Source organism: Cyprinodon tularosa, unplaced genomic scaffold (genome assembly GCF_016077235.1).
Source record: "Cyprinodon tularosa strain WSP-4 unplaced genomic scaffold, ASM1607723v1 ctg123, whole genome shotgun sequence".
In the NCBI taxonomy this organism is placed as follows: Eukaryota; Metazoa; Chordata; class Actinopteri; order Cyprinodontiformes; family Cyprinodontidae; genus Cyprinodon; species Cyprinodon tularosa.
In genome coordinates, this window is record NW_024038037.1 from 1,250,593 (window position 1) to 1,264,698 (window position 14,106).

Genomic DNA, 14,106 nt, shown 5'->3' on the forward strand with positions numbered 1-14,106 from the left:
GATCTGCTGGAGTTAATTAACAGTATTATTTAACAGTTAAGTAAAGTTAAAGGCTACTTATATTTTACAGAAATCCTAAACATAACCCTTTATCTGGATTCAGTCACTTTGTTTTCATTTCAATGCTAAAAACTAAATAGAAATGTAGAGAAATGTACAGTAAACCAGATAGATTAGATGACTACTAGGTGTTGAAAAGATGAAAAGTCTTTAAAAGAAATCATTCTAACAAACTGAACATTATTTATTTGTCCTTTCAGCTTCTAAAGATTCTTTGACTGTAAAAGTCGAAGTTCAGGAAGGAGCTCCATCTGTTCTGCTTCCCTGTCACTACAGCAAAGTATTAGAAGAGATTGCTACAGTGAAATGGAGCCGCTTTGATCTCAATCCCAGTTCTGTCCATAAACGGAGAGAAGGAGACGACCTACAGGAACAAAATCAGCAGTTCAGAGGACGAACATCAATGAGACCTGATGCTCTAGACTCTCAGGACTTCAGCCTGACTCTGAAAGAACCTCAACCTTCTGACAGCGGCGTCTACATCTGCAGCATGATTGATAAGACAGAAGAACTGCTGTCAGATGTTCAGCTTTATGTCAGAGGTCAGTTACCTTGGGGTAGATCTTTTTCTGGATTTAACTATCAATATAGTATAGAAAAAAATAAAATAGAATGGAAAATCCCAGTATTGTCCCACAATGGGCAATTGTTGTGTTTACAGCAGCAAAGGTTACAGTAGAAGTGGTCACACAATGTGCCCCTTGTTTTACAATATAATACTCTGTATTTGGAGAATAAAACATTCAATAAACAGGACATTTTTACAAAAAAAAAATGAAATAACAGCAGCATGTTATTTAATGGACCAAGACAAACTGCAGAAAATCAGCAAATGCTGGTGAGGATTCTGTCATCCAGCTCATAGTTATTCCTAAAAAGTTAAAAAAAACAATCCACTGGACTTTGTTTCCAAGATTGAATACGCTTCGATTCCCATTCAGGAAGATTTTTCAATTCAAAACATCAAAAATAGGGTTGAGTTCAAGGCTTTATAGAGTGGACCAAAAGCAGTCTTGTTTTGGTTTAGAAAAAAAGCACCAGACAAACCAGTTCACCCCTTGAGAAAGGGGGACATTTGGTTTTACAGGCTAACAAAGAAACCATAGAAACCAAAGACTGGTAATCCGTGATAGCGGGCATTTGCCCGGTGGGCGGGTCCTAATTTCAGCTTGGGAGGGCCGGCCCTCCTTAGATCATAGCGGCCCCAACACTTCCTCTCCGGCTGAAGCTCCTATCTGTGACAGTAAATAACTCAAGGAGCTCAACAAGTAATCCCATGTTAACTCCCTGAATGATCCATGCAGTATCTATAGAGCTCCCTTCATGCTCATCCTTGTGATGGTTTGCATATGGTGTAATTTTCTATTTCTTCAAACTGTAAAATCCTTTCAACAAACTAAATTATAATAAAACCAAAATGCTGTCTTTAAACCAAACTACAATGTTCCTCTTATATTTGGCAAATTTATGTTTGAATATTAATACATAATATGTTGCGGTGCATCTGGCGGTGCAATCTGGCAGTTCAGGATGGCTGTCTATGGGTAAAAAATGTTTTTCTTTAGATTTTTGGCCTAAGAGATCAATATACTTTGGTTCAAATTGGGTGAGATTTCGTATATCCAGGCGGTTTAAGAACATTCTTTGGGCTGGAAAACGTGAATCAGTGACATCTGGTAGCTAATAATGATGATGATGATTATTATTATAAATTTAATAATATTTATAGAACACTCTACATATTTGGGCTATCTCTAAGTGCTACGAACAAAAGGAGAAATAATAACATTTTGAAAATAACACATTTAAATTGTCAAAATTAAATACAAAAAAAGGTCTCCCGCACACAGACTCCATGTGGAAATGTAAAAATGTTTGCTTCATGCTTTGTTGAATTTAAGGAAGAAAGAAAATCCCTGCAGTGATGAGAAATAGATTTTTGTAAATTATCTTTTCATTAATTATTATTATTTCACTTTTGTTATTTCCTACAGTTTCCTTGCACAGAGTTTCTCTCCATCCTCTGTCTTTGTTTCAACGTCTCCCTTTTAGAAACAATGACTGCAGATATTTTTATTCTCTGTTTGCTCCTGACTTTATAGAAACGCTGAAAAACAACGCAAACCTGTGTCTGCAGTTAAGTTTCAGATCTGGAAAATCTCTTCACACTTAGTAAATGTTTAAATCTGCAGATCCTCCCCATGAACTAGTTTGGTCATTAGAACCTGATCTGAACATTGCTGAAGGCAAAAACACAAAGAAAGGTTTGAACACGCTGTCTGCTGAATTATAAACCTAAATCACATAGAACCTGCTGTCAGGATCTGCTCTGCATCTACAAACATGTTTTAAGACACGCAGACCTTCAGAAGATCAGAACCTTCATGTTCAAAGCTGATTGGATTCTAGAAACTCTGAGAAATGTTAAGATGATCCTGAGAACTTTTGCATTTTAGACTAAAATCAATCAGGATTCATGTCTGAGATCTAACTGCTCTTTCTGTTTTTCTATAGAAATATTTCCCACCTGGTCCAAAGTTCTGCTGGTTCTCCTGGTTCTGCTGGTTCTTCTTGCTGTTTCCGGCCTTTTGTTTTATTTCCGTCATTATTTCATATCAGGTAAGTTCCTTTTCCAGTCGTATCGATGCTGATGTCTAACCTGCTGAGGTTCTGGAGTTTTCCTTCCAAAGATGCTTCTGATGGTGAACCATGACCCGATACAGGAAGCTGAAGGAAGCTTCAGGGTTGCCATGGTTTCATAGTCCTCCCTGTACTATTATGGTCTGGATTCCCTGTTTCTACGGTCAGGAAGTGAACCACATGAACCTGGATGGATTTAGTGTTTGGATCAGGATCCAAATGACGTCCCAGTTTCTAGTGGAAAGTTCTGGAGTTTTCCATCCAGCCTCCATTCATCCAGCTTGGCTTGAAGATAACTGATAGAAAAGAAAGCAGAGCATCCCTCCTCCCAGCAACACTCTCCACTTTAACCTCAGCTTTTTCAAAGCCAGAGGGATGTAGAGCCTCGCTAAAGTTTTCACACCCCTTTGATTTCTGCTGTTTGATTACTTTATAAATATAAAAACATTTCAATGGGATTTCAGGCAAAACAACATGAAGTAGAGGATTGTTGTCAAGTGGATGAAATTCATAGTAGATTTCTAAATGAAAACAGTAAAATTCTAGAAAGTGTGAATGAATTAGTATTCAGCCTCTTAGAGTCAATATTTTCTAGAAGCATCTTTCTCTGGTTTTAAACCAGTCAGTCTGATGGAGACGTGTCTCTACCAGCTTTGAACATTTCAATCTTTCTGCTCTTCTCTGCCATAAAGCACCAGTTCAGTCCCATTAGATGGACAGAGGCTGGAAACAGCTGCTTTAGATCTAGACTTTGACTAGGCCATTCTAACACATTAACATGCTGGGATCCAACCATCCATTGTATCTCTGGCTTCATGTTTTATGCTGGTTGTTCTGCTGGAAGGTGAAGCTCTGCTCCAGTCTCAGCTCTTTTTCAGCCTCCATCAGGTTTCCTTCCAGGATTGTCCTCCATTTAGCTCCATCCATCTTCCATCATCTGCAACCAGCTTCCCTGATGGACTAAAGTCTTCCTCCTTTCCTCTCCTCCCTTAGTCTCCTGTTCCCTTCCTTCTCCCTCCATCTCATTCATTCAGTCTTTATGGACTTTTAGGACAATATTCCTGCTGTTGGAGCTAAAAATAAAACAACGTAAAATTAGAAATATAAAATATGAAATGAAAACATAAATTATTTTATATTATGAAATCTGAATTTATTCCAAATAAAGTTACTTTTTAATATAGAACTCTAATTAAAATATAAATCTCTGACCTTCTAAAGGCAAACATGAATATTTCTCATAACTTTATTTCCTGTCTACATCACATCATTAAATAGTTTAAACTTTTCTGTCTGCATCATAAATCCTAACTTCTGATTGGTTAACCTTCACAGCCAATCAGCTGCAGACCAATAAGCTTTTCTATAGCAGTTTTATTCCAGCTGAGAAATGAAATTAATTCCTGATGAGCATCAAATCAAATAAAGATGAAATAATGACTAAAAGTAGAAAGTGAGACTTTGATGGTTGAATCTCCCTAAAGGTGAAGCTGAAGCCTTTGAAGGCTGATGAAGAGTGAGTTTAATAAAAGGAGAAGCTCTGTGATATTCCAGCTCCAGAGTTATTCAGAGTTTCTGACGTCCTGCTGAATATTACTGCTGTCTGCTCTCATCACTAAACACTGATCCATCCCAGGTTCCAGGCTGATGACAGGAAGTCATTGAAAACACTTCCTGCTTGGATTGATCAGTCAGCTGCTTTCCACTCCTGTCCACTAGGAGGCAGCAGTCCTGTGGTTTGTCATCTGTTGGTTAAAGAGTCCAAAGCTTGGAGGGATTTCTGTGTGTGAATAATAATGGGCGTTTCTCAATTCACGAGAACGCGAGTACGTACTCGCGTTCTCGTGAAGTCTGTTCTTGGCGAGAACGCAGGAAGATCAGACTTGACGAGAACGCGAGCACGCAAGCACGTATGTGTATTGGAACAGAAGCGTACTCGTGACGTCATCACATGCAACGTTCTTTAGCATTTCTTTAACAGTCAAAACTATTTATTCCCTATGCTGATGAAGGTTCTCAGTCATCCAGGTCATAGTCATTGCGTAAAAATTCAAGCTTGGACTGGACCGCCCAAGCTTCCTGGAGAGGTGGCGAAACGTCTTCAAATCTTGAAAACCAAGTCCAGTGGATATTTTTTGAATTTTTACGCAATATTTATTCCCTACACAAAACATTTTGAAAACAATATTTTTTATTTCTAAAGCTTAAAAAACATTAAAAAAAATTACCGAACCGCAAAAACCGCCATCAGAACGAGTGGTAGTTCACACATAACTAGACCGAGAGAAGTGCACTACAGACGGGGTAAATTTAGCCCTGGCTGCGGTTACCCTCGGAGGTCTGCTGGTCACTCTGGTCCGCTCAACGTCGGACTTTTTTTAAAAAATTTTGCCCTAACTCTGTAAACAGGCCACACAGGGAGGCTTAAATGTATAATGTTATCGCCTCAAACGATTTCAAAACGTACTTTTGAAGAACAACAGCAGCAGAAAAGGGAATGTTTAACTTACCACTGTGAGCGCTGTCTCGAATCAAGCTGCGGCCGCGGGGCATTCTGGGGAAGCGGTCAGTCTGAAGAACGCAAAAGTCTGCTCTGATGCATGCTCGATAAAGAGGGCGGGGCGAGAACAACATCTGGGGATTTGGTGCGTTCTCGATCTGGCGTTCTCGAGAATTGGAACGGTACTCGGGCTGAGGCACGAGTACACGAGCACACGAGCACACGAGCACACGAGAACGCTCAAGAACGCATAATGAGAAACACCCAATGTGGAGGATAGTGAGTCTCTTCTTCTGTGGTTGAAAGGAGCTTTAGATCCATGAATGTTCTGTCAGCGTCCATTCTGCTTATTTCTGCTCACTGAATCCTGAGCTACACATGATGAGCAGCTGCTTCTGATGGAGGATCATCATCATCATCATCATCATCATCATCATCATCATCATCATCATCATCATCTCCTCTGTGTTTGTTCTCAGTCTACAGGGTGGAGGTGGATTCAGGAGAGGAGTCTGTTCTGCTGCCCTTTAAAACTGCAGTCCGTCTGCCTGATGATGTCACAGTAACATGGAGGAACAGTGAGGAGATGGAGATCTACACGAGTTCCAGGAGATCCAGGATCTGGTCTACAGACCAACACTGGTATTATAAAGGCAGAACAGAGATGAAGAAAAAACTAAAATCTGGAGACTTCAGTTTGACCCTGAAGAACCCGACAGTCAGAGACTCAGACATCTACACCTGCACCGTCTGTGATGCCTCAGGAAACCTTCTGACTAGGAAACAAGTTCAGCTTGAGGTCAAAGGTCAGTATAATAGATCTAGGCCACATTTTCTCCATGATAATATCTTCATCAAACCAGTAGAGTTGGTCTTTATTCTGAGTCATTAATCTGAAGGTTAGAAAGAGGAAACATGTTACAGAAATATGATCTTTAGACTAAAGAAAGGATTCAAATAGAAACGTTGTTGATCATAGATGCTCTGAAACTAGATCTATTTGCTGGTTATTCTATGAAATATCTAGTAGCACCAGGATCCATCCTTCCATCCATTCAGGCTGGTTCCTCTAACTATTGGCTCAGAGGTTGGGTCCAGACTGGACAGGTCACCAGTCCATCACAGGCAGGAGGAGCAGAAGAATCTGAGGAAAATCAAAGATGAAATGACTGAACTTTAATGTTTCACTTTAGTTTTTCTATCTCAGGGTTCAGATTATAAACTTCTCTAAATGTTTCTGCTCTGATTTCAATGAGAACTTGTTCTAGTAAAACGTCTCTAACGGCTCTTTGTTCACATTCTAACTTTCTTCTCTGTTCCAACCAGCTGGAGCTGATTCTTTCATCATAGCCATAGACGTTGGTCATGGATACAGCGGCTACGCCTTCAATGTCAAACCCAGACAGGAAGGAGGTGAGGCCCAGTTAAAGAGATGGGATGAAGGACTTGGACTGGACCGCCCAAAGACTCCAACCTGCATCCTGTTGGATGAAGATGGAAAATTCCTGAAGTTTGGTTCTGAAGCTAAAACAGCGTACAGCAAAATGAGAGGAGAAGAAACTGAGAAACATTATTTCTATGATGACATCAAGTGGTATCTCTGGAACCCAGTGAGTAAAAGTAAAGATCTGCAGATAGATCTTCATCATCATCTTCTTCAGTTCAGTTTAAATAATGAAATAAAGGTCAGTTGGTCGTTAACTTGATCTGGTTCCAGGTTCTGATCCGATCAGAGTTTTTAACCCTAAAGATAAAGAAGCAGGAAAATAATTGATCTTAAATCAAAGAAGAAAAGCAGATTTTTCTGCTGCTGAAAAGGAATAAAGTCAAAGTTTTTCAGTCAAAGGATTGTTTAGTTTTCTCAGTGAGTTCATCTCTCTTCTAAACACAGACAATCAGATCTGATCTGGATCCACATGAGAACATGTGGTTCTGATGTGAAATCATCCAGTCGACACGTTTTAGATGCAGTTTGCTCTGAATTCACATCCTGTCAATCATTCTGGGTTTTTCTGTCATTAGAACAGAATCTTTAATGAGTTTATTACATTGGAAATAATTCAGATCAACAATCCTGTGAAATGAACAGTTCTGATCCGTTTTCAGTTCTTCTCCAAACATCCAGTCTCTACAGCAGCTCCTTAAACACCTCATCTATATTAAAAAGATCAAACATCTGGAGAACAGCTGGATCAATCATTTTAATCTCTAAATATCCAATCAATCAATGATGAGGAAAAGCTCTATCTGATCTATTTCTGGATCTGCTGACAGACAGGTGGCGCTCTGTGACTAAATGAGGATTTTAAACAGGTTGGATTCATCTGAGCTTCTGGACCAGGAGTCATCCTGTTGAACTGCTGAAGTTTTTACACTTTGGTTCACATGATTGAAATGTTCCCATTGGTCCACAGAAACATAGAACTAGGAACTAGAAGTTGTTGATGTTTGATCTCTGCTGATTGAAGATGTTTCTGAAGATGAGAACTAAAATCATCTGGATAACTCCTGGAGGATTTCTCTGTCCTTCAGTTTGTCTCATTTCAAAGTGGTTTAGAGAGCAGCTCTAAGAGCAAAGCTCAGGATCAGGAAGAACTTGGAGGAGGAAGATCATTTCCTCCTCATCTGGTTGTCATGGTGACGCTTCCTGTGCAGCTATTATGGTCTGGCTGCTGATAAACTCTCCAGATCAGGTCAGAAATGATCCATCCTCCATGTTTCCTTCTCCTCTCTGCATCTAACTGACATCATCCTTTGGTCCATGTTGGGATCTAAGGAGCATCAAAGGTTCTCCAGAACCAACCAGCAGAACTCAGTGATTTATTGGATCCTGATGTTCTGCTCAGAGCCCTGAGGTCAACATCTCAGCTGCTGCTGGAAGTCCAGCCTCTAAAGGAGAAACCAGAGGTGGTCCAGATGTTCTGCTCACTGCTTCTACATCTGGATCCATTGGTTTTCCATGTGTCCTGTCTTGGTGTTCCAGGCATGAAGAAGCTGCTGCTACATTTGCTCTACAGAAAGGATTCCTCTAGATGGAGTCTGAGTCGTTTCATTGGTTCATTAAATCAGGACAGATCCCATTAATGGACCAGGAAGAGCTGATTAGATCACCTTCAACCTGCTGGATCATCTAAATGATGGGATGTTCTGCCTCTTCCTATCAGAGGAGCTCAGAGCAGAAACTTTCCAGTCTTTGCTGCAGACCCACTTCTTTGCTCTGAGTTTCTTTAACCTGTTTAGAAAACTTTGAAAAGCAGGAACTTCCTTTGCAGATGAGCTTCATGAATAAATTGATCATTGAAGCAGAAAACATCTCCAACAATTTACTGATGGATTTAAAACCAAAGGAAATAAACCCAGAATCCAGCAGGGTTTAGTTTTCAAACCAGTAAAACCAGTTTGTTCATCTTTAAATCCATCATTCAGAAAAAAGATCAGTTTCTGTTTGGACTGACTTTAAGTCTACAGTAGTTCAGCATCAGTAGATCTGATGAACCAACCTGTTTGGATCCAATCAACTAAATCAAACCTTTTCACAGAGATACTGGTCAGACAGACTCCCAGCAGCCAACAAGAAGGAGAAAATGACGCTTCTGGAGGTTGTTAGAGAGGTTCTGAGGTTCCTGAAGGACGATGCTCTGAAAACCATCAAAGTTCCTCCAGAAGGTGGAGAGTTCAGAGCCTCTGACTTCACCTGGGTGCTGACTGTTCCTGCTGACTGGCCTGATGGGTCTAAAGAGCTCCTGATGGAAGCTGCAGTTCAGGTAACATCATGTTTCTAAAGAGGACAGCAGCTCTGAGATGTTCAGAAGAATCAGACTTTATTTCTCTTCCAGGCTGGTCTTGTAACAGAAGAAACTAGATTCAGACTGATGTTGGTTCTGGAACCAGAAGCAGCTCTGGCCTGGTGTCTGAAGCCTCCATCTGATGGTTCCATCCAACAGAACCACAGCAGAGACTCAGCGGATCGACCTCCAGGACCAACAGATGCTGCTACCAGCTGTACTGGTACTGTGTGGATCCATAAAGTCAGAGCAACATTCAGCATCTAGCAGGTTCTGCTCTGGATTATAGGACCAGTTCAACATGTCAATGGATCCTTTAGCTGATCCGTTTGGACCGGTCCTACTGATCCAGAGAACTAGTGTGGAAATGTTGAAGTATTTGTTCCATCTTTGTTCTGAAATGTTTCCCACCATAAAGCAACAGTCAAAGATAACCTGAGTAAAAGCAAAGAATCGTTTCATTGATGAATAGAATCAGATAAATAAAGCATCAGAACCGACCCGACCCAATGAGGAAAACCAATCAGAACCTCAGAACTGGTTGTTCCAACCTGGAAAAGCTTTTTCTGGGAATAAACCTTTAAATCACTGAGGAGGAGGTTCGGCCCACTCTGGTTTCTAGAAGATTTCTATTTTCTTTTTCCTTCTTTATTTTTCTTCAACTGTTTCATCTTCCTGCTTCTGTTGCTCTTTATGAATTTAATCCATCAGAAGGATTTATCTGATTGAGTCGCTGATTTTTAAGGAGAAAAAGCTTCAAATCTTAAAGTCAGATTTCAGCCATTAGTCTTTTTTCCAGACAGTCTGGATTTCCATCTTTCCAGGTTGATTTTCTAGCAGAAGCAGCAGCAGAAAGCAGCTCCATCCTTCCCCTCCTCCAGCTGCTGTAGCTTCTATGTGCAGCTCTATAGAGCGTCACACCGTGACCATGTCCACCTCTCCTGGGAGCGTCAGCCTCTCAGAGCGCTGAGGATTCACAGGCAGGAGCTGCTTGGATGAAAACCTCACCCTGAACTCTCCTGCTTCTGCTTTTCAGCAACATTTCAACCTTTCAGCTTGTTTGCTTTCAATCATTTAGGATGAAAATCCTGAAAATGTTCCTGACTTCAGATGTGTCTCAGAACTCAGCTCAGTTTAACCCTGACTGTGAAATGACCTTTGGCCTCAATCCCAGTGGATCTGTAACCATGGTGATCCAACATGTCAGAGTCTCCATCTGAGGCGTTGAACAGCCAGATGAAATCAATCTATCCTGAAGGTGGAGGATCAATAAAGTCTCCAGATAACAACATTTAGCTTCATCTAGTCGATGTTCAGCTGCTTTATCAGCGACTCTAATCACTGAGGCAGCCACCAGAGTTCAGAGGAACCAAGCCTGATTGCTCTTTAGTTCAACCATGACCTGGAAACCAGCTTTCATTTGGACACGCCCACTTTGGTCACTTCCTGACCAGACGTGACATCACTTCCTGTGAATCCAGACGCCTTCATCACGGGTTCTACTCAGATATCAGTCAGAGACGCGTCACTCGGACAGAAAAGACTCTCTGTCCATTTTTCTAGCTTTGGTGGCCTTCTGAGATGGTCTGAGGGAGCTGCTGTGACCCAGGGTCACCACTGATCTGGAAACTTCTTCTCCACACATTTCCAGCATCACATCCTGTGGAGGCAGAGACGCTGATAAGGGAACCGACCCAATGGGCCTAAAAACCTCCAACAGCCTGAATCTACCTGCAGAAACATTGAAGCTGTTTCATAGTTGAGCTCAGTGAGGTTTCTGTGTTTCTACAGATCCACCAGGAGGTCAGGTAGCAGTTCACTTTGGACCAGAACCAGAAGAAACCACAGTCCTGCTGGAGACCCGACCCAGAGGAGGAGGACGGTACCTTGTTGTGGACTGTGGAGGTAACTGTTCATCACGGTTCTTCAATGTTTATTGAGAGACGAGTTTGAAAAATCTTTGTGTTCAAACATCAAGAGAACCAAGAAATGTTTGTTGATGGAAACTTTGAGATGAATGTTTGCTGAATGTGAGTTTAATGAACAATAAGCTGTTTTCTCACATTTATTCTTTATTCTCTTTCATTCTCTTCCTGTTTGTTCAAAGATTATTCTCACTTCGCTGTTTATGAAGTTCTGGAAGGAGGAGCTCTGAAGAAGCTGCATCATGATGGTGGATATCTGGGAGGACGAGATGTGGACGATAAATTCAAAAAGTTCCTCAGTAAAATATTCTCTTATAAATTGTGGGAAGAACATGAAGCAAACTTCCCCAATGAGGTTCAGGAAATGATGGATGATTTTCTCCGTGTCAAACATGTGGATGAAGATGTTCAGATCTGCTGCCCAGAGAACCTGAGAAAACAGGCTGAGAAAGAGAAAAACATTGAAAGGTTCTTTGATTCAGTGGGAGGAGCTTCCTGGGATGATGGACGCATCAGGATCTCCAGAGACACTCTGAGGTCTTTCTATGATCGGAGTCTGCAGACCATCACCTGGAAGATCTGGGAAATATCAGCCAAATATTCCAACATTGGTTGTATTGTGTTAGTGGGGGGCTTAGCTGAGAGCCAGATTCTACGTCAGAACATCACTGATCAGTTTGGATCTAAGTATAAAGTTCTGTGTCCTCTTAGACCCCGGGAAGCCGTCCTGAAAGGAGCTGTAGAGCTGGGAAGAAACCCAAAGTTGGTTCTGCCTCAGAGAAAAGGTCCAGCCTGCTTCAGATGTTTTTCATGACGTCTTTTTCTCTGACTGGGATCTTTCTGGGATCAGTCTGTCAGGAAGGAGCTGAGGGGGAAGTTTATTCCTGGAGACCAAATGACCATCAGCTACTAATAAAGTTCTGACCCAGTGGTTCTGATCCGGTGGTTCTGATCTGGTCCTGCTGAGGTCCAGACTTTTCCTCTGATGAACTTCTAGGTATCAGAATCACGTGTTGGACTTTGTTGGTTCTGTTGGGTCCATTTAGGTTCTGGTATTTAGAGTCGTCTTTAGGTTCTGAGGTTCTTATCGGTCGTTTCCTGTTTGATTTGGGTCAGTTGGACTCTTCCTGTTCTGGGTTCACTTTACTTCCTGTTTTCTCTGGTTCTGAGTTTCTCCTGTTGGTTCTGGTTCTGGTTTCCTGTTTCTGAGGTTCTGGTCTCTGTGTTTAGTCGTGGTTCTTCCATTTCTTCTGTTTGGTTCCTCTGGTTTCTATCTCAGATGGTTCCTCTGCTAATTGTTCTGATCTGGTTCTGGTTCCACTGATCAGTTCTCCTCAGTATTTATTCTCCTTTGGTTCTTCAGGTTCTGCTGGTTCTGCTCAGTCGGCTTCGTCTCCATCTTTGGGTTTGTTTGGTTCCATGTTCTTTAGTTCATGGTTTTACTTTTCTAAGTTTCTGTTTCAGTTGTTAAATCTCTTTATTTCTCCTCCATCTTCCTGCCTCCTTTCTGCATCTCTGGATTTATTTTTCTATCTTCTGTTTTAAAATGTTGGACCTTGTGTTTCTGCTTGTTTGGTTCTGATGGACCTTCTTCACTTCCTGGTTCTGGTCCTTGGATTGTGAGGTTTGATCCTGGAAGTAGAGGCCTGGCGGGACAGATTTCCAGCCCCGCTCCCTCCCGCAGTTCCCGCATGATTCCTCATTCCTCTACTGCTCAAGGCAATTGGTTTCATTAGTTTGAGGAATTAAACCCGCAGTGCTTCGCTGAGGACATTACTGGCTGATTCTTCACCGCATAGTGCGTGACGCGCGTTAGGTGGCACGAGCTGCAGTTGTGCACATTGCAGATGTATATATATGATAGACATAGACCGATCATTTATGACTTTATTTTACATTTTAAAACAGGTTTTTAGTTCGCGGGACTGCCGCTTATCACCGCAATGAGCTTCAATATTTGTCCCGCGCCGCACCGCTTTGCGTTGTGTCCCGCAGAGTGCAGGGCTCTACCTGGAAGCTCAGAGTCAACATGCAGCTGTGAAGCTTTTTAACTCCTCTGGTAGATAAAGCAGTGCTGCCATCAACCACTAGAGGGCGCCCTTCAACAAGAGAACAGTTCATCCTGAACAGAGACCTTCATCATCCTCTGAGGAGGAGGAGGAGGAGGAGGAGGAGGAGGAGGAGGAGTGAAGAACAGGAGCTGCTCAGAGGACTGAAGTTCTCCTCCTGCTGCAGGTTTATCAGGTTCCTCTGATGCTTCATCACAAACTAGTGATGGTGAGATGAAGCCGCATTGAACCATTTGACCAAATTGCTTCAACGATTTAAGTTCCTTTGAAATTGTTCATGATTGTTTTGTATAATAAAATGTTTTGTTCGTTTTTTTGTGTGCGTAAAATGTCTTAATCTTTTAAAGTAGACAGTTTTTCTGTAGTTTTAGTGAAAAAAGCTCAAGTAGACGATAAAATCAGGCAATGATGAGCAAAATGAAAAGCGTTAGTCATTTTATTCAAACATTATCTTTTTTCCAGGGTTTCTGGTTTTCATCTGGTTGGAAGTTATGTGTCCAACCAATGTTTTGGTTAAACCAACCAATCTAATTTGTTTTTAACCAATCTATATGGGTTAAAGGGCAAACCAAAACAATCACTTTGGCCAAAATCCTGGTTAGGAAGTACAGGAACTTTGAAAAGCTGAAACCAGGTCTTCAACCAACAGCTAGTGGACTGAAGTCTTAAAGCTGACCTCACATGCAATAGTAAATATTTCTTAGAAAGCAATAGTACTAAATACTAATAATACAACTGTAACCAGAGAATTGCTCAGTTTCAAACTAGTTTTAACCAACTAGATTGGTTGTTTTTCCAACCAATCTATTCTTAGAATCTATCCAAACTCTATCCAACTGACCGCAGCTCTCCTCCAAACTCCATCATCTTGACTTGATACTATTTAAATGCCTGTTGAAGTTCCAGGCGAGCGTAACCACTTCCTGAAGCGGTCACATGGTATGGGGGGGTAGTGAGGCTTCGGACGTCCTAAATGAAGCAAGCCTCCATAGGCGCTTTGCAGAAACACGCCTCCAAGCCTCGGCTCATCACATCACTACTGGATCTTTAACTACTTTTCATTCCAAGCTCTGAGGGGGGCGGAGCCAGAGCTGCTTCATCTTCAGCATCTTCATGTGTGAAAACAA

At 41.5% G+C, this 14,106-nt stretch overlaps 1 protein-coding gene across 1 annotated transcript; it reads left to right on the top strand.

Annotated features, from left to right (window-relative positions):
- The first annotated feature begins 249 nt into the window (after positions 1-249).
- LOC119777385 (heat shock 70 kDa protein 12A-like) lies at positions 250-12,554 on the top strand. Its single transcript, XM_038276240.1, has 8 exons — positions 250-602; positions 2,575-2,679; positions 5,680-6,006; positions 6,527-6,896; positions 8,694-8,964; positions 9,037-9,208; positions 10,777-10,890; positions 11,093-12,554. Exons 1-8 carry the CDS (start codon positions 464-466, stop codon positions 11,722-11,724), a joined length of 2,130 nt encoding a protein of 709 aa, XP_038132168.1. The 5' UTR covers positions 250-463; the 3' UTR covers positions 11,725-12,554.
- The last annotated feature ends 1,552 nt before the right edge of the window (positions 12,555-14,106 follow it).